This window comes from Brachycentrus maculatus, unplaced genomic scaffold (assembly GCF_059751285.1).
Source record: "Brachycentrus maculatus isolate JH-2025_06_01 unplaced genomic scaffold, ASM5975128v1 h1tg000216l, whole genome shotgun sequence".
NCBI classification, from domain to species: Eukaryota; Metazoa; Arthropoda; class Insecta; order Trichoptera; family Brachycentridae; genus Brachycentrus; species Brachycentrus maculatus.
In genome coordinates, this window is record NW_028280967.1 from 980,936 (window position 1) to 1,001,000 (window position 20,065).

Sequence of the window (20,065 nt, forward strand, 5' to 3'; positions counted from 1 at the left end):
ACACTAACTTATGATTTAATATTTTGCTGAAATTATTTATTAAAAAACAAAAACATATCTTAGTAGCTTCTTCTTTTAATTTACAACTTACATAGTAAATATATACTTACTGTTAACATTTTTCATTTTCTATTTTTTTTCTTTTTGATTTCTGTTGAAATCAAATATTTGTAGTTTATATTAATAAAAATAATAATAAAACTCTTATCCGCACCGCAATAGTGCATAGGGCACTGCGTCATATAAACGCAGTGTTATCTTGATCGTTTGCACATGAAGGAAAGGTGATCAGCCCTCCGCTTCAGGTACCAGTCCAGGGTAATATTGAATAAATATTACAGTGAAAAAATCACTAATATTTATTTTACCCTCCTTGGGAATCGAACCCGGGACCTCCAGAACGGTAGCCGAGCGAGCTGACCATTACACTACGGAGGCGGACAAGGTAGGTAGTTTATATTACATTTGTTTATATACTTTATCTAATATTTATTATAACCCTTATCCGCACCTAATAGTGCATAAGGCACTGCATCAAATTGACGCAGTGTTATCTTGATCATTACTTACATGAAGGCAAGGTGATCACTCTTGCGCTTCAGGAACCAGTCCAGGGTAATATTAAATAAATATTACAGTGTTAAATCACTAATATTTATTTTCACCCTCCCCTGGGAATCGAACCCGGGACCTCCAGCACGGTAGCTAAACACGCTGACCATTACACCACGGAGGCGGACATCTTATATAAACTACAAATATTTGTTTATAAATATATATTAATATTTTTGATATCTATTATATTCTTTCCAGTACCGTAAAACGGGGCTACTTGAACTTTGATGTGTTACTTGAGCCCAGTAAAAAACAAAAATTAATCTGTCTTGGTCTACAATAATGAACACATTGACATGATTCATTGTTTCCCTGACAGGTGACACTTATTGTCACGATACTTGGATGATACCACAATCTAAATAAAAAAATTGTACTGGGCTCAAGTAACACATCAAAGTTCAAGTAGCCCCGTTCTACGGTACCCTTTATTATCCAACAGAGTAAAATAAAATGTATACCCACACACAGGCCATGCCTTTGTGGGATCTTTTTTTGTATTGATATATAGTTTTGTTCTTGTAATTATACTATATTTTGAAATGCAAAAAAAATATACTGTCACCTCCTGTTACCTCCTGCATGACCATGTCCAGGCTCATTCATCTTTAGTGCCATTCATCGCAAGAATTTGTAATTTATTGTAACTGCAGACATTTGGTAGAATTCCATATTGAATTGTTGGGTAATATATCCAAAATAAAACAAGGTTTGGTGGATTGAATTCTACATTTATTTATGTATATGTTAATACATGACGCGTTTCGTCTTCTTAGGACATTATCAAACACTCAACACTTGTTTTATTTTGGATATATTACCCAACAATTCAATATGGAATTCTACCAACTGTCTGCAGTTACAATAAATAACTTTAAAGTAGCTGACATAGCTACTCAAGCAGTACTTTATTGTTTTATTTTGGACAATGTGTTTGATAATGTCCTAAGAAGACGAAACGCGTCACGTATTAACATATACATAAATAAATGTAGAATTCAATCCAACAAACCTTGTTTTATTTTGGATATATTACCCAAAAAGAATTTGTAATGTACAAATGTGAAAGAAGCGAGGATTGTCTGCAAAGCTAGAGTGTTGAAGCTAGAGGGTTGTTTGTTACCTCCTGCATGACCATGTCCTGGCTCTTCCTGATGAACTGGCCCTCGGCGCGCACGACGGTCTGCAGGAACTGCAGGTACTGCAGGCGCCGGCCGTGCGTCTCGATGCAGTGCACAAAGTGCTGCACCACGCGCTCGTTCACCTCGTCGTTGCACAGCTTGGTGTTGTCACGGAAGATGGCGCACACCGTCTGCGCCTCCCGCAACTGGAAACGCATCAAATTAATTCTTGGAACTTGCCTGCGGGTGGAATAGTAAGTACAGGGAGGGTGATGTCAAAAATACAACACTTGGACCAGAGTTAGCTCCGTCCAGGGTGATGTCAAAAATACAACACTTGGACCAGAGTTAGCTCCGTTTTGTAAAATTCTAGCAAGTATAGCTCTGGTTCATGAGTTGCTTGCAAATATAGCTTTAGAGCTATCAATGCGTTTTTTAAACCCGCAAAGCCACTAACTACTATTAGCGGATTGTAGCAGGTAGGATAGTCAGGATATCAAAAATACAACTAAAACACTTGGACCAGAGCTAGCTCCGGTTTGTAAAATTCTAGCAAGCATAGCAATGAGTTCTTTTTCTTAAAGGAACAACCCGCAAAGATTCTACTTTTAGAGGCTTATCTGCAGGTGGGAAGTCAGAAAAGGAAAGGGATTTTTTTTAAATATGTAGGAGGATTAAAAGTAACCTAGTTGTATTAATCCGTGGTCCGCCTCCATAGTGTAATGGTCAGCATGCTAGGCTACCGTACTGGAGGTCCCAGGTTTGATTCTCAGGAGGTTTAAATAAATCATCATCATCATCTTCTAAAGGCAGCGCCTTGTAGTGTCAGCCACTTGTCTCTGTCAGTCGCCATCCTCTTGAGCTGCGAATAGGAGGAGACGTCCATGAGCCGCTTCAAATCCTGGAAGTATGAAGTTCTTGGGCGGCCTCTTGTTCGTTTTCCCAAGATTCTTCCTTCGAAGATGTTGCTAAGAAAGGTGCTATTTCTAATTGAGTGCCCTATTAGCTTGGCCTTCCTCTTCAAAATATGATTTAAAAGCTCTCTTCTTTCTTTTACGTCCTGCAACACCTTTTCGTTGGACTTCCTTACGACCCATGATGTCTTGGTCATCTTCCTCCAAACCCACATCTCAAATGCTTCAAGCCGGTCTTTTTCGTACTTTTGGATGGTCCAGGTTTCACACCCATACAACAAAACACTCCAAACAAAAGCCTTTATGAATCCTTTTCTTACTTCAATTTTTAAATGTTTGTTTGATAGGAGGCTGTACTTTTTCATAAAAGTTTGCTTGGCTAGCGTTATCCTCTTTTTTATGTCTAGGGTACATTTATTGTTATATGTTAGCGTGCTACCCAGATAACAGAATTGATAACAGAATTGAAATAACAGAATTGAAATAACCCAGATAACAGAATTGAAAGTGATATTTTCAGTCTTATATTTATTCAATATTACCGTGGACCGGTACCTGAAGCGGAGGGCTGATCACCTCTCCTTTATGTATTAATGATCTGCATTTATTTCATGCAGTGCCCTATGCAACATCGGGTGTAGATAAGTATTCAATGATGTTTAAAAAAATTGTAGTAATTACCCCACAATTTATATTCCGGTAAAATCGCTATTTCAATTAAGGGTGTGGCAATTTAACTTTGAGCTTTCCAAACAGCTCTGAGCACTCTAGGATGCATCAAACTTCTGATGCGGCCTTCAAAAGGAAAATTTAGCACATCCATGCTTGCATTTTATCTCAATGGTCACACTGGTACAATAAATTGTCAAAGAATTAACAATTTGACTGCATATAATAATATTTTTTATTTTGAGAATAGGTGTCTGCGGAGAATTTCAGGCGTGTGGTGGTTTGACTTTGTTAGGAATGAAGAGATAAGGCGTAGGATGCAGCAAATCTTGTTCACAACTGTCGTCAAGAAAGGGCGGTGCAGTTGGCTTGGCCATGTACTCTGCATGCCTCCTGAGAGCCGCCATCAAGCTTGCCTCTTTTACGAGGACGCCCAAGACGACCACTGCTGACAATTGGTCGGCAATTCTCTTCAGAACTTCGGGACGCGGATCTGACTTGGGAGGATGCAAGGGAGCTGGCAGCCGACAGAAAAGCCTGGAGACAGTTTGTGAATATGACTCCATATGCTCCACCTAGGGAGCGGATATGGTTTAATAAGTAGTACTTACGCCGGCATTGAGGAACAAGTCCAGATGGTTGTGCAGCAGGGACTGGTTCTGAGGGTTGTCGAGACAGAAGTTCTGCAGGAACTCGTGGGCCAGTTGCATCAGCTCCTCCATCATGCCGTCTTCCGCATCGTAAGGCACCTGGACCAAAAATCAAACTTTACTCATCAAAAACTAAACTTTCTTTGAAATCAGCAGGGTATTTTCATTAATCAGGTTTACAGCTTTAAATTAATTGAATATTCAAAGCAATTATTCGAATTATTCAATTGTTGAAAGTGGTCAGGTTAGGAGTCGAAACAATCGGCAGGTAGTATGAGGAGATGCATGAACATGGAAGGTATGTATGAGGAGATGCATGAACGTGGAAGAGGCGAAGAATGTTTGCAAGGACAGAGTGGTGTGGCGTTCTATTCTCTCTGCCTACCCCTGCGGGGAAGCGGCGTGATGGTTAGTTTAATTTAGTTCATTATTTGAACTTTTATCCGCAGCCCAACGGTGCATAGGGCACTGCATCATATAAACGCAGTGTTGTCTTGATCGTTAACACACGAAGGAAAGGTGATCAGCCCTCCACTTCAGGTACCAGTCCGGGGTAATATTGAATAAATATTATAGTGAAAAATCACTTATATTTATTAGACACCCTTCTGGGAATCAAACCCAGGACCTCCAGAATGGTAGCCGAGCGTGCTGACCATTACACTACGTAGGCGGACAATTATAATCAAAAGCAAATTATAATCAAAAGCAAACAATTATAATCGGCAAAGCAATTATAATGTTACAATACTGTCTTCTTCTTTTTCCTGGCTCCATCCCAACATATTGTCTTTGTAGACTGTTGGGGTCAGCTCTCCTCGTCCTCAGATTGTAGGTCCTTCTATCATGAACAACGTCACCCATGCCTTCGAATCATGTTATCTATCGAGGAATATCCGTGGCAATTGCCTGGTTCACAGTATGACCAGGTTTTTGCCTCCTATGTGCCTATGTATAATGTTACAATACTGTAAACATACAAAAATCATGTTTTTATTTTGAATTTCGGTATATAATATAAATATCTCAGCTGAGACAAAGCATCCATCGTTTTTATACAAAAGAAGATGGTCTGAGCATTCCAGGGCTTACAACCAAGTATATAAAAGAAGTTTTTGAGGTATCTCTACATGAGAGAGTACGGCTATTATCCTTGGCTCTACCCGACCGAGTTTCTCCAGGGTATGCTTGGCTACAATAGTTTAGAGACTAGAAGGAATGTGTATTTGACTACGTATTTTTATAGATTATTGTGCAGTATGATAGATGTCCGCCTCCGTAGTGTAGTGGTCAGCACGCTCGGCTACCGTTCTGGAGGTCCCGGGTTCGATTCCCAAGGGGGGTAAAATAAATATTAGGGATTTTTTCACTGTCATATTTATTCAATATTACCCTGGACTGGTACCTGAAGCGGAGGGCTGATCACCTTTCCTTCATGTGTAAATGATTAAGATAACACTGCGTTTATATGACGCAGTGCCCTATGCACCATTGGAGTGCGGATAAGGGTTTTATTATTATTATGATAGATAATCCTGAAATTATCCGGAACATTGGTCTGAATGTTGCCGATAGTTACCTAAGACAGCGTCGGCATAGATTGTTTCACATTCCTATACACAGGGCCAACCTGCCGATGGTTATGCCTGCAGGAAGAGCTACCGCTATGTTGAACAATATCTCATTGGATATTGATCTGTTCCGTGTGTCTGAAGGAGTTTTCCGAAGCGGGAATCTTCTACACCTTTAGCAAAAGTTCTTGCATATTTTCGATTTTAATGTATACTCTTTAAATTTAAAGTTTGTAATGTATGTTAATTGAAAATAAATAAATTTAAATTGAAATTGAATAGTTTAAGTTCACATTCCCTTTGCAATAATTAAAACACAAACCTGCAGTAACTCAAGGACTATATTGTGCACTCCGATATTCCTCAGGAGACGCTGCTCATGTCTTCGAGGGCGTCCCTCGGCTGCTGCCGAACGACCCTGAACGCAGAACTTGTTCATACGGAGAAGAATCTAAAATAAAAAACAGTCACATTTTATTTTGATTAGCGTCCAAGCTGCCTGGAATTTTTTTAAAACTATTTTTTAACCTTTCCGGGAGTATGGACGTAAATTAATGTGGGTGCAAATTTTCCTCAAAGGAGTCTGTCAGTTGGTATGATGTTGCTTGTATAGACAACATTTTGAGTGTGTCCAAATACTTGTTCAGAAATCTGGATTATCTCCAATTATAGGAGTATTTTTCATATTATTTTTTGACATATCATCAAAACAATATGAAAAATATTCCTATAATTGGAGATAATCCAGATTTATGAGTATTTAAAGTATTTATAAGTATTTGGACACACTCAAAATGTTGTAAATGTATTTGGTTATTAATTTTTGATAGATACAAATTTTAGAGTACAATTTTTGTTTGTTTTTTTTTTAATTACGTTAATTAAAAAAAAAGGGTAAAATCGAAAGTAGAGCAGACACCGCTGCCACAAAAAACGCGCTTAGAGTGTCAGAAATGAAGACTCTGAGAAGCATAACAGGCAAGAGTCTTCGAGATAGATTGAGAAATGCCAAGATCAGGGAAATATGCGAGATCGAAGATGTCGTTAGGTGGGGAAGGCAACAAAGAAGACAATGGTATGCGCATGTGAGGAGAATGGAACCATCCAGACTCCCCCACATCGCACTGTACGACCAACCCCATGGTAGACGACTCCCGGGCAGACCACCAAAGAGATTGGCCGATAGCTGGGAATCGACGTCGCAGGAGGCTAATCCCTCTTAAAAACAGGCCGCAAGGCCTATAATAAGAAGAAGAAGAAGAAAAAAAATTATGTAAAATTAATTTATTTTTTCATATTATTTTTTTTGACATCTCGACATAGATGAAGAATAATATGTAAGTCTGGGCATTTACGGGGCTTACGACCGTCATAGGTTGGTTTAATTGATCATTTAACACACGTGTAACATTCACCAATTCTACACATGATTGACAATTTTTTTTTTTTAAACTTTTTTTCTTGGGATAATTGTGTCGGGAATTTGTGGGGAATCGGCACTTTATTTTTCCCCAATTAGACCTAGATTTTTGCGGAATTCTGAAAATTGGCATTGATATACCTGCTTGATCTTGCCGTACTCCGTGTGGTGGTCGACGAGGAAGGACGCGGCCGGCGCGGCCCCCTCCTCGCCCAGCAGGCAGTCCGAGGACATGTCGCGCAGCAGCGGCGGCGGCGCGTGGCGGCGCGGGAAGCCCTTGCTGCCCGCGACCGGCGGCGACGTGGCCAGCCCGTCTCCCTGGCCCGACTCGTCGTAATCTTTAGACTTGGTCGAGCTCTGGGTCACTGGGTACAGCAAAACACAAAATAAGAGGAACTCGCTGATGAATATTAAGGTGGGGACTAACCTTCACATTTCGTCGTAACGTCGGTCGCAGCAAGCATCCGACTTCGGATGGAGCACTCGGAACGCTGTATTGACTATACAAATGCTGCATCGTAATGTAACACGTTACAATGAAATGACTCCGGTCAGTCCACACCTTTAGATCTTTATGATAATAATAAAAACCCTTATCCGCACCCTAATGGTGCATAGGGCACTGCATCATATAAACGCAGTGTTATCTTGATCGTTAACACATGAAAGAAAGGTGATCAGCCCTCCGCTTCAGGTTATCAGTCCAGGGTAATATTGAATAAATATTACAGTGAAAAAATCACTTCTATTTATTTTACCTCCCTTGGGAATCGAACCCGGGACCTCCAGAACGGTAGCCGAGCGTGCTGACCATTACACTACGGAGGCGGACATTTTTATAAGGCGGTGACCTTTATGAGTACACCTAATAAAACTTGATTTCACACTCGATAAGAATTTTATTCCAGGTTCTTGTCAATAGAACATTTTTTCAGTTTACTTTTAATAAGGTTCATGGTTGAAAGTGATTGTTTGCATGAATACATAGAGTCGAAGAGCTTTCCCGCGGGTATTTATGCCGGGCCGCATTTAAGAGGTCAAAAAAATTGTATAACAGTATTGTAAAAAAAAGTAAAACAATAAATAAAGGAGCCGTATGTGGCTCCCGAGCCACACTTTACCGACCTATGAGTTATGGTGCAAATGAAGGTAGGTTATCCACTACTTCTAGGTCCATCCGCAGAGGCATTCACATTGAGATGCGTTATTTCATCATCGCATTGCTAATTGCATTTCCTGTCTAATTGAAGGTTATACCACACAGTATAGAACTCTACACATACCATTTAAGTTTTGAGCGTGGTCTTCCAGAGGACCTTTGCTCTTGTAAACCCACAGTTCCGACTTCTCCACACTCTGCCTGAGGATGTCCAGGTCGGCTTTGATCTGTTTGTACGACTCCACATCGCTATCAGAAACGAGCAGTTGAACCTAAAGAAAATAAAAACGATCATTCTAGTGTGATATGGAACAAAATATGCAGTTTTGAAACATGCAAAAAACCTCCTTTCCAAAAACCAGTAAATAATTCTGAAAAAATATCATCCAGTTATGATCACTAGTTTTTTACCAGGATTATGACCGGAGACTCTCAAATGTCGGGAAAGTCAATTTTCAATAAAAAATTAAATAGCATCAAAGTGGTACATACATAAATCCAAGAATCGTAGACCAATGCCACATATAACTTTGATAAATCCATGCGAGAATGAGGAATCAAAATTACGGCATGGAAAATTGTAAACTTCCAAATGTCACAGAAGTCATTATAAAATCAAAAATCCAATACATACCATCAGAATGTCACTTTATTCAAAGAATTTTGGACAAAGTACGATTAAACATGGTATGTACATAGTAAAATTATTCACCGTAATTAAGATGTGAAAAATCATAGACTTCCAAATGTCACGGAAGTCAATAAAGAATCAAAAACGCAATACCATCAGAATGCCACTTTATTCAATGAATTTTGGACCAAGTATGAATACACATGATACACAGTAAAATTATGCAATGTAATTGTGGTGTGAAAAATCATAGACTTCCAAATGTCACAGAAGTCAATATAGAATAAAAAATGCAATACCATCAGAATGTCACTTTATTCAATGAATTTTGAACCAAGTATGAATGCAATGAAATACATGGTAAAATTAATAACCGAAATTGAGGTGTAAAGAATCGTAGACTTCCAAATGTCACGGAAGTCAACATAGAATCAAAAATGCAATACCATCAGAATGCCACTTTATTCAATGAATTTTGGACCAAGTATGAATGCAATGAAATACATGGTAAAATTAATAACCAAAATTGAGGTGTAAAGAATCGTAGACTTCCAAATGTCACGGAAGTCAACATAGAATCAAAAACGCAATACCATCATAATGCCACTTGAATCAATGAATTTGGACCAAGTAAGAATGCACATGAAACATATGGTATAATTAACCACTATAATTGAGTTGTGAAAAATCATAGACTTCCAAATGTCACGGAAGTCAATATAGGATCAAAAATGCAATACCATCAGAATGCCACTTTATTCAATGAATTTGGACCAAGTACGAATGTACATGAAACATATGGTTACAGTCAATATAGAATCAAAAACGCAATATTTACCATCAGAATGCCACTTGAATCAATGAATTTTGGACCAAATACGAATGCACATGAAACATATGGTATAATTAATCACCGTAATTGAGTTGTGAAAAATCATAGACTTCCAAATGTCACAGAAGTCAATATAGAATCAAAAAAGCAATGAATTTTGGACCAAATACATGAATAAGCACATGAAACATTTGATAAAATCAATAAACATAATTCAGGTATGAATAATCGTAGACTTCCAAATGTCACGAAAGTCAATGATGTCATTCAATTCCCACTCGAGTCAATTAATTGTCGACCAAGAAGGAATGAAGTGGTCTTCCAAATGTCACGGAAGTCACCAAGGGAATAAAACCAAGTTGAGATATCCTCAGAAAACATTTGATAGTCACAGATGACTTAGAACCAGGTTAGAATGCGGCAAACTCAGCAATTGCTGTAGACCAAAAACCATATTAGAATATATTGAAGGCGTTTGTCGAGCATTCTCCGACAAACCTGCTGACGAGGTACGTAGTACTTTGAGGGGTTTCTCAACGTCGTCCGACGCTGAGACAGGAGCTCGTCCAGAGATTCCTAAGAAGGATAAAAGGAAAAAAATACAGTTATGCTTATTACAGACCGAGTTTATCCAGGGTATGCTTGGCTACGGCAGTTTAGAGACTAGAAGGAATGTGTATTTGATTACGCATTTTTATCCATTGTTGCGCGGTATGATCGATAATCCTGAAATAATTCGGAGCATTGGTCTGTATGTTCCCGATAGTTACCTAAGACAGCGTCGGAATAGATTGTTTCACATCCTATATACAGGACCAACCTGCCTATGGTTATGCCTGTAGGAAGAGATACCGCTATGCTGAACAATATCACGCTGGATATATGTCTGAACGGATATTCAGAAGGGGGATTCTTCTACATCTATAACAAGAGTATTCTTGCTTATTTTCGATTTTTCGTTAATGTATACGCTTCAAATTTTAGTTTGTAATGTGTATGTTAATCATAAATAAATAAATTTAATTGAAATTGGATTGAATTACATATGAGACATTACAGTTTACTGAAAAGAAAGGAAGGAATCAGACAATTGGTCGGAAAGGCATATTTGTAGAGCCAAAGTTACCTGTTTGAAGGCCTGCAGGACCTCGTGGCGTTGCGAGAAGTGCCGGAAGAGCAGCGTCAGGGCGCCGCTGACCAGGGCAGGAGCAGAGTGCTGGGCGCAGAGCTGCAGCAGCACGCGGAGAACCACTCGGCCGCCTGATCCATCAAGATCCAATCCGTCCCTGGATGATAGCAATAAACAGATTATAAAACTCTTGGATTTGAAAGATTTTTGAGTTGTCATAGTCAAAAAGTGAACATGTGGCTTGTTTTAGATTTTGTATCATAAAAAGACAGTTGGCATTAATTTAGAACTTTTTAAAAAATATATCACATTCAAATTATTAATGTAGATATACAGTACCAACTTTCCTTTTTTTAGTTAATTTTGTTGGTGGCACTGAGTCATTAATCAATACATGGTGTTTAAGTACCAAAATACCCAAAATCTGTCAAAATATTAAGGAAATTTTGAATTTTTCTATTTCTACTTCTACTTCTATTTCAGCCTTCTTCTTGTGTCTAGTATTGAACAAAAGCCTCCCTCTTGGACTTCCACAGTTCTCTGTTGGACGCGACTCTCTTCCAGTGCAGGCCTGCTGCTTTCCTAATGTCATCAGACCATCTTGTCTGGGGCCTACCCACGTTTCTGCGTTCTAGGCCTCCAGTCAAGCACCGTTATTGTCCATCTATCCTCAGACATGCGTGCCACAAGACCTGCCCAGTTCCATTTCTATTCCGCAATTCTTTGAGCCACATCTATTACCTTGGTATTCCCTTATCCAAACATTAATTTTTCGGTCCATAAGGGGTATGTTTAACATCCTTCTCTCTATTGCTTTTTGTATTACCCGGAGTTAATATTTGATTTGTTTTGTTAGGGTGAATGTCTCAATGTCTAAATGTCTCAGTTCTTGCATATCTAATGTTATAAATGAACAACAAACCCGCAGCTGAATATTCCTTCCGCTTGTACTCCAACTGCCTCCAAGTCGACATTCCGGATCCCTCCGGACAATGGTTCCTTTCCATCGAGGCTCTTGGCAGCCCCCTGATTGGCGCTCGCCGTCACTTCCCGACTGCCGCTTGTTTCAGTCTTGGCCTTTTCATTGGTCGGGACGGGCGCGACGGGCGGAGCCACGCCCCTCCTCTCAGAGTCGTCGAATTCGCGTTTGAATATGGACAGTAGGCAGCTTATCCGGTAGTCAAGTCGAACGTCCAAAATGAACTGAAATGAGAAATATATATAACTCCGGAATATATTATATGGGTATCAAGACTGTCGAGGCGCTGTGTAAAGCTGCCCGACCTGCCCGAAAACCTGACATGATACGCACAGAAAAATATATAACTATTTAAAATCGGTTAAAAATATTGCTTCTCAAATTAGCAACACTGTCATTCTCTCTTTCTCTTAAACACAAGCGCTCAAGTTGTTATCAAGATACAAGGCACGAGCAAGATGCATATATACATCCATGAAATATGTTTAAAAAAACCAATTACACCAGTAACCACGATTTATATCAAAATTATACATGTATTATTTCATGGGTTTTCTTGGAGAGCGTCATTACAAACTTTATTTTAAGTGAAATGGCATGGGTGAAACAGAAAAATAATCTAAAGTATGGTTCACAGATGGCAGTACAAGTCCATTTTAGAAATAAATGTCACCGGGTTTTAGTTATAAGCGCGGGCGTTCATGTACCCCCATACTACTTTGAGGATAGTTTTGTTTGAAAGACCATATAAGGCCATATTCTACCATACGGACAGGTCAAGCATGACCCAGACCGGAGTGACTGGGGTGCTGAAACCCATCAACCTTACCTATAAAGTTGCATCTATTTTCTCAGGTTCAGTCGTTGTGAGTTGATTAGTTGCCTAGTTTGTTTACCTGCAATATCTCGATGATCTTCAGTTTGGTGTCCATCACGAGAGGATGTTCTCGGGCCATGGCCATGGATGAAGGCGATCTCTGCAATTTGCCCGTCGGAGAACCAGCCGCCGATTGCGCATTCGGGCTACTCATCTAGAAAAATAATCAACAAATAATAATCCTGTATACAGGCACCTCGGCACAATTACAGTCTGTTCACTGTCTGTTATTTATTTGGAAGTACAAATAATTTTTAAAAAATTTAAAAACTAAAAAAAAAACTAGAGGTTAACTAAACTAAATAACTGTGAACATTTTTTAAAATTATTTATTTGGCAGTATAAATAATTTTAAAAATAAATGAATTTAAAAAAAATACCAGAGGTAAAATAAGTGTTAGCAGACTGTAGGTATCATGCTAGACTGCGAAGCTGACGTCGCAATTTTGAACAAAATTTTCTCATCTTCTCCGTCTTAATCCTCATTCCTGAGGGTTGTGACCCTTGTGGAAGCAATGACTCTTCTCCAGTTATCCGTTTGGCTGCGCTGCACGTAGCGCTCTAACCACCGAGGTGCCTGCTGCTACCTTAACTGAAATTTGCTCAATTGACATTTCCTGACAGAACAACCTAACCTCCCGAAACCTGAGATTGTTATCGGGAACATAGAGATTGATTCTCTCCAGTACAACTGGGTTTATCGTCACACCGCGGATCAGACGGAAGAAAGGCGTGGCTAGGTACGCATCCCTTTTTTCCCCAGACTATTAAATCTAAGCATCCCCAGCATCACATGTCGCTCACTCCTTTCAAGAACGTCATAAATCAAAAAATCTTGATTTTTCAGGAGAACGTATTTAAAGTTAAAAAATATAATACAATGTATAAAAAATAAATATCAAGCCACTTACTGAACTTTTTACTGTGCAACAGATCTTTTCAAGTAAAACCTGAAAGTTTTTTCTCCATTTGAAAAATATTTAGTTTATTTAGAAAAATAATTTAACAATACCTTTTCTACAAAATGCATAAACAGCACTTTCTGCCCTGTAGCGGGTAAATATTAATTTGAAAAATATGCCTTTTTTGCTGGGATAAAGTAGATTTTCAGGGCATTCCGAAAACATGCAGAACTGAAAATTGACGATTTTTTATTTATGACGTTCTTGAGAGAAGTGAGCGATGTGCGTTGGCACAAACTACAGTTACTCTTACCATAGATCTGGACATTGGACCGAGGGCGAGTGAAGTCATCACGGCACCCATGTCACCAAGAGATCTCAAGACACCACCCTCGGCTGCAAAAGCATTTCAGTTTTATACTTTCAAAGTCAAAGTTGATAGATATATTACACAGAACTTCCTTTTAACACAATTTTAAAATAACACGGTGCAAAAAAATGAGGAAAAAATCTATCATTTGACAATGCATAACAGTGATTTAAAATTTCCTACAACCCTCATATGTACTCACTACCATAAAACGGGGCTACTTGAACTTTGATGTGTTACTTGAGCCCAGTACAAAAAAAAATATTTAGATTGTGGTATCGATCGAAGTATCGTGACAATAAATGTCACCTATCAGGGAAACAATGAATCATGTTGATACGTTCATTATTGTAGACCAAATTTAATTAGACAGATCTATTTTTTTTTGTACTGGACTCAAGTAGCACATCAAAGTTCAAGTAGTCCTTTTCTACGATACTGCACGGAAATGTATGCGAAAGGGGGATAACTGAATTATTTGCGTAAACAATGATTTTTTTTTTATATTTCAAAATAAAATTAAGTACAATAAGCTTTTTTCAACATGGCACGATCAGGTATGCCAAATACTTGAAAGTGGTCAGGTTAGGAGTCGTAACAATCGGCGGGTATGTATGAGGAGATGCATGAACGTGGAAGAGGCGAAGAATGTTTGCAAGGACAGAGTGGTGTGGCGCTCTATTCTCTCTGCCTACCCCTGCGGGGAAGCGGCGTGATGGTTAGTTAGTTAGTTAGTTAAATATATCCACGATTTTTCATTTTATTTTACTTTACTTTTTTCACTGTATATTACTATTATTTAGACACAATGTATTTTCTCGTGATTTGAAAGAGTAATTTTTAAATAAACCCGTAATACACTCTTTATGTTTTTTGTCTGCCTCCATAATGTCCTTTCTCTCTAAATATACAACAGCATTCATAACATATATGTAGAATTATTTGATTAGCTTTAATCAGTCAATCTAACTATTTTTTATATTTTTTTAAGTACAAGCTGTAAAATTCTCAAACCAAAAAATTTATAAAATTAAATAATAAAGTAATGCACTTTTTTGTATTTATTTATCATATGGTCATAAGTTGCCACATCACATCAACATTTTTAATATCGGTAGTGTAAAGGCAAAGGGGTATATCTGTCTCAGACCAAATTTTACAGGAGAGCAAAAACAAACTTGTGAAATTAAATAACTCATTTGTTTTATGTATTTTAACCTTTCCGGGAGTATGGACGTAAATGAACGTCGGTGCGAATTTTCCTTAAAGGAGTATCGACATTAATGAACGTCGAAGTCTATCTGTTAGTTGGTATGATGGAATTTGTATAATCATGACATCTGTGGATATTTGTATTTAACTTTGTCATAAAATAAAACCTAAAGATGGTGAGCTCTATTTTCTATTTTTAAATTATTTCTATCTTCATAACACAAAGATTTTATTTTAAAAAAATGTATATTTTAATTAAAAAAAAACCACTCCCTAGAGAAAGTCAAAAATCAATTATTGTACTCCTAGAAAGGTTAATATATACATATCTTAATAAATATTGCGACTGCAGCTATGTCCTTTTGCCAAATTATGGAATACACTATTTTGGACATTTTGTGGAACAAACTTAGAAAATTAAAAATTTGACAGATACCCCTTTGCCATTACACTACCGATATAAAGTAATACAATTATATACATACACAACTTCAACCTATCAGGTTCCTCCTTGTCAGCTTGGAAAATACATAAAATTACGTTATGAATCATCAAATTAGATATTTTACAATATTTTTTCCATATTTATCCAACATGCAAGACATGGACTGCTACAAATTCTATTAATACTCACAGTCAGTCTCTCCGGGTGATACACCTGTATCATTCAACAAGTCACCTTCAGAGACACAGTCCAGAATGCTCAGCAAGGTCCTGGTCAGCCTCAGTAGGTCACTAAAGCTGTAAACGCCAGATAACATTAGCTCAGTAAAAAAAAATACACAAAGTTTTTTTATCATTCATAATATTTTGAGTGCGTACAAATTTTCGATCTGTATATCTAGATTTTGTTCCACCAAGGGCGTTTGTGCACTACACGGAGTTTTACCGTCCGGCAGTCCGGTTTTGAAAAATGAAAGCGACTACGACAGTTTAGCGTGATCGAATTTATGCGCAACGTGTTCAGGCACCAATCCGAAGAAAGATGGACAAAAGCACAAGCCAATCATCATTTTAAAACGCTAACTGACGTGCCGGACGGTAAAATTCCGTGTAATTCCGTGTAGTGCACAAACGCCCTTAGGAGTTATTTATTTCAAGGTTTTTTTATTTGTATCTCAACATACAGTATCGAACAGATTAATTGAAACAAAACTTTTGTTGTATTTTCGTAAACAGTTTTGTGAAATCTTTTATTTATTAGTTACATCACAAATTAATATTTAATATAATCTCATTTGGGCTCAATCAAAGGTTTTACTCTTCTTGGCATCTATTTTATAAGGTTTTGACACGTGGATGCCATTTTTTCGTCTCGAAACCATACCTGAATTATGGACAAATGAGCTTTTCCACCGTACTGCAATCAATTTTAGAGAGCCGATTCTTACAGATTGATAAGAACTATCGATAAAATAAAGAAAGGTGTGTTGAGATGGTTTGGACATGTGGAACGTATGAGTGAGGAAAGAACAGTTAAACAAATTTATGTGGCGAATGTAGTTGGAAAAAGATGCAGAGCAAGACCGAGAAAAACTTGGCACAATCAGGTTTGTCAGATACTTAAAGGGGCCAGGTCAGGAGTCGTAATAATCGTCGCGTATATATGAGGAGATGCATTAATGTGAAAGAGGCGAAGAATGTTTGCAAAGACAGAGTGGTGTGGCGTTCGATTCTCTCTGCCTACCCCTGTGGTGAAGCGGTGTGATGGTTAGTTAGTTAGTTAGTTAGTTATATTGATATAAAGTACTAGTGGCGGGACTTCCATAGAAGCCCATAAGCCTGGCTTACAAAAATACATAACTAGTGTATGGTTGTTTTTAAATTACCGCGCGCTTGTTCGTTGTACTGGAATAATCTAGCCGAGAATAGCGGAGATTACAATACATTGTTTATCTTTATGTTTTTTGGGGGCTTACTGTACTGGGAACGGTAAGAAGTGAAGCAATTATAGGTCATCATATCAGCCCGTTGAGATCCACTGTAGGCCTCCCCTTTCCGCCTCCACTCCTCCCGATCCTGCGCTGTCCCCATCCACTGTCTTCCAGCAAACTTCCTGATGTCGTCCAACTATCTCATCGGTGGACGTCCTGGAGGCCTCTGGTTCCTCGGTCTCCACACCAGAACGCGTTTCCTCCATCTGTCGTCTGTCATTCTGGCTATGTGACCGGCCCATTTCCACTTCACTCTACCACGTCACAGACCTGTGACTGGCGTCGGATCCAATCGTTCTTTTTCTGTCTCTTAATGTTATTCCAATAATTCGCTCCATACTCCTCTGTGCAACTTGCAACTTATGAGAGGATTGCTTGGTCAGAGTCATTGTTTCCGCGCCATAGGTTAGGACGGGTAGAATGCATTGGTTAAACACTCGAATCTTGAGTGAGTTGGGAATGGAGCTTCGGAATGTGGAATTAAGCTTTCCAAAATTATAGGTACGTCATGTATTCACGAAAGTGAAAAAAATAAGGGCTTTCCTTACTGGTAAACCCTAGGCACGCCATTGTAAAGTACTCACTACCGGGTTATTTAACCGGCACAAGCTCACCTGTAGAAGCCAAAGTAGATGAGGTCCCTGGCCAGCTTGACCACCTCGAAGGTGAGCTTGTTCTGGTCGTGGTCGGAGAAGGACCACATGCTGGTGACCACCTTGCACAGGTAGTCCTCCACAAACTGGATGGTGGACGCGAACCTCGCCCGGACCGCGTCCTTGTTGGGGTCCGGACTCGACTTGTTAGACGCGTAGCTAGAAATAACATTTATTCATTCATCTGGCAGACAAGAGAACGGTAATGTGGCAACACTTGTCATATCCTTTAATATCGTAGTCGTACAGGAGAAAGTGACCAACTATCAAAACGTAAAATGTTCAGGAGGGCCATTTAAGTCACTTTTGCTTGGCAAGATAATGAACCCCAATGCGGTTAGTCATTTTTAACAAGTCAATATATTATATACTTCCAAGTTTAAAATCCTTTGGGATTTTTTCAGGGTAGTATTAAGCCAGTAAGATATCAAATAGTCAATGATCCCGTTTTTGTAAAACAATGCACTTGGTCACTTTCTCCCGTATGACTACGATATAACAGTAAGCGAGTTAAGTACTTGATTAGAAATTAAATAAGTACTTAATTAGAATTCAAATAAGAACTTAATTTGAATTTCAATAAGTATGATTTTTTTTTGTTAAGCCTCCATTTGTTTACGAGTGATTTAAAAGTACTTGGATTAGAATTTTAAAAAAGCACTTTACTATAATTCAAATAAGTATTTTCCAACTCCCCACCCAAGTATCCACCCTTCTTTGAGAACCTAATTCTAGAATAGTGGGCATAATTTCTAAAATGATAAAGCTAAACGCATTTGAACTATGAAATTTTGTATTAATTGTTATTATTATTTTCTATTATTTTTTTTGTTTGTAAATAAAAATAATACATGACACTGGCAGAAACATCCTTTCACTGGGTGACTGCCAAATAAATAATTAAAAATATTAAAAAATAAGATCAGATACTCAGATAACAGAAAATCAGAAAATACTTGATCAGAATTTCAATAAGTACCTTATTAGAATTTAAATAAGTACTTAGTTAAAATTTGAATTAGACCAACAAAAAAATGCATATACATAGTCCGTTCATATTTATTTTACCTCTGATTTATATTTCGTCAGCCAACACAACAGCTAGACGTAAAATAACTGTAGATTCACTGTAAGTGTGCAAAATAAAACCATAGTTGAGAAATGTGCGTCGGAGGAAAGAAAGAAACAAATGCACAGTAAAAGCTTGTAAGTTTGAACTACAATATTTTGAAAAAAATAATGGTAATTTAAAATTTAAAATAAAAACATAACTAAAATGTCTATACAATGCCTGCATTGCTCCTGTTCTCTTATACGGCTGTGAAACATGGCACCTTACAAGGGCCCAGAGCAGCCGTGTACTAAGCTTTGAGAATAGGTGTTTGCGGAGAATCTTAGGCGTGCGGTGGTTTGACTTTGTGGGGAATGAAGAGATAAGGCGTAGGACGCAGCAAATCTTGGTCACAACTGTCGTCAAGAAAAGGCGATTCAGTTGGCTTGGCCATGTACTCCGCATGCCTCCTGAGAGCCTTAATCAAGCTTGCCTCTTTTACAAGGCATCAGGTTCGCGCCGCCCAGGACGACCACTGCTGACAATTCGTCGGCAGTTTTCGTCAGAACTTCGGGACGCGGATCTGACTTGGGAGGATGCAAGGGAGCTGGCAGCCGACAGAAAAGCCTGGAGACAGTTTGTGGACTCCATATGCTCCACCTAAGGAGCGGATATGGTTATTATTATTATTAAAATGTCAGTATAGGCAGATTGGTGAATTGTGCCCTACCTATAGTTTCTGCGACTACAATAAATGATTGAGCTAACAAAAAAATACTATAGACATTTCAAAGTATCTCAAATCAACTTTCAAGCAAAATAAAATAAAAAATAAAATAAATAAGCTTTTATTTTTAACAAGCTGTACCCGGCTAAGCTTTACTGTGGCTTAGACTGATCAAATGGAAAAGAAAAAACAGCAATAACAAAATTCTAATATAATGTTACGGCGCAATATTTGTAGCAACATGAACTATGACCCCAAGCGCCCACTAGGGGCAGGGCAGGTTGTACGCGGGGAATGTTTACGTTATATCCCTTATGAGATGGATGCAGGGAATGCTGCACACACTTGTCATTGTACTGTCATGGCGACCTGTTGAATAAACCGATTGCATCCTAATTACGAGTTATTATTACCTATACCCGAGCCCCGTAATAATATTTTATGCTTGCGAAGCAATGAAAATATTAAAAATCTATAAAACACAAATTCTATTGAAAACATCGAAAAAAGTGAAAGCAGCTGTCAAGAAGCATGCTCTCCGTCATGAGTGTTTTTTTTTTTTACTACGTAAGTTGCAGTTACGTTCAACAGATGGCTCTGCCATTGTGGTCAAAAGCTGTTTTAAAAAATATGTTTTTAGTTGTCACAG

General features: G+C 38.4%; 1 protein-coding gene across 5 annotated transcripts in view; it reads right to left on the bottom strand.

Moving 5' to 3' along the window:
• The window catches only part of Itpr (Inositol 1,4,5,-trisphosphate receptor), a 110,932-nt gene that overhangs the window by 43,795 nt on the left and 47,072 nt on the right, over positions 1 to 20,065 (bottom strand). For 3 of the 5 annotated variants that reach the window (XM_088264134.1, XM_088264132.1, XM_088264133.1), the window contains 12 exons: positions 17,600 to 17,797; positions 15,686 to 15,792; positions 15,537 to 15,569; positions 13,783 to 13,865; positions 12,587 to 12,721; positions 11,634 to 11,914; positions 10,709 to 10,868; positions 8,244 to 8,391; positions 7,102 to 7,325; positions 5,863 to 5,991; positions 3,931 to 4,068; positions 1,739 to 1,942 (listed from right to left, as the gene is read on the bottom strand). In XM_088264134.1, coding sequence (XP_088120260.1) covers positions 1,739 to 1,942; positions 3,931 to 4,068; positions 5,863 to 5,991; positions 7,102 to 7,325; positions 8,244 to 8,391; positions 10,709 to 10,868; positions 11,634 to 11,914; positions 12,587 to 12,721; positions 13,783 to 13,865; positions 15,537 to 15,569; positions 15,686 to 15,792; positions 17,600 to 17,797 — 1,840 coding nt within the window. The remainder of the gene's footprint in view (positions 1 to 1,738; positions 1,943 to 3,930; positions 4,069 to 5,862; positions 5,992 to 7,101; positions 7,326 to 8,243; positions 8,392 to 10,708; positions 10,869 to 11,633; positions 11,915 to 12,586; positions 12,722 to 13,782; positions 13,866 to 15,536; positions 15,570 to 15,685; positions 15,793 to 17,599; positions 17,798 to 20,065) is intronic. The other 2 variants (XM_088264135.1, XM_088264136.1) reach the window with 1 other exon arrangement.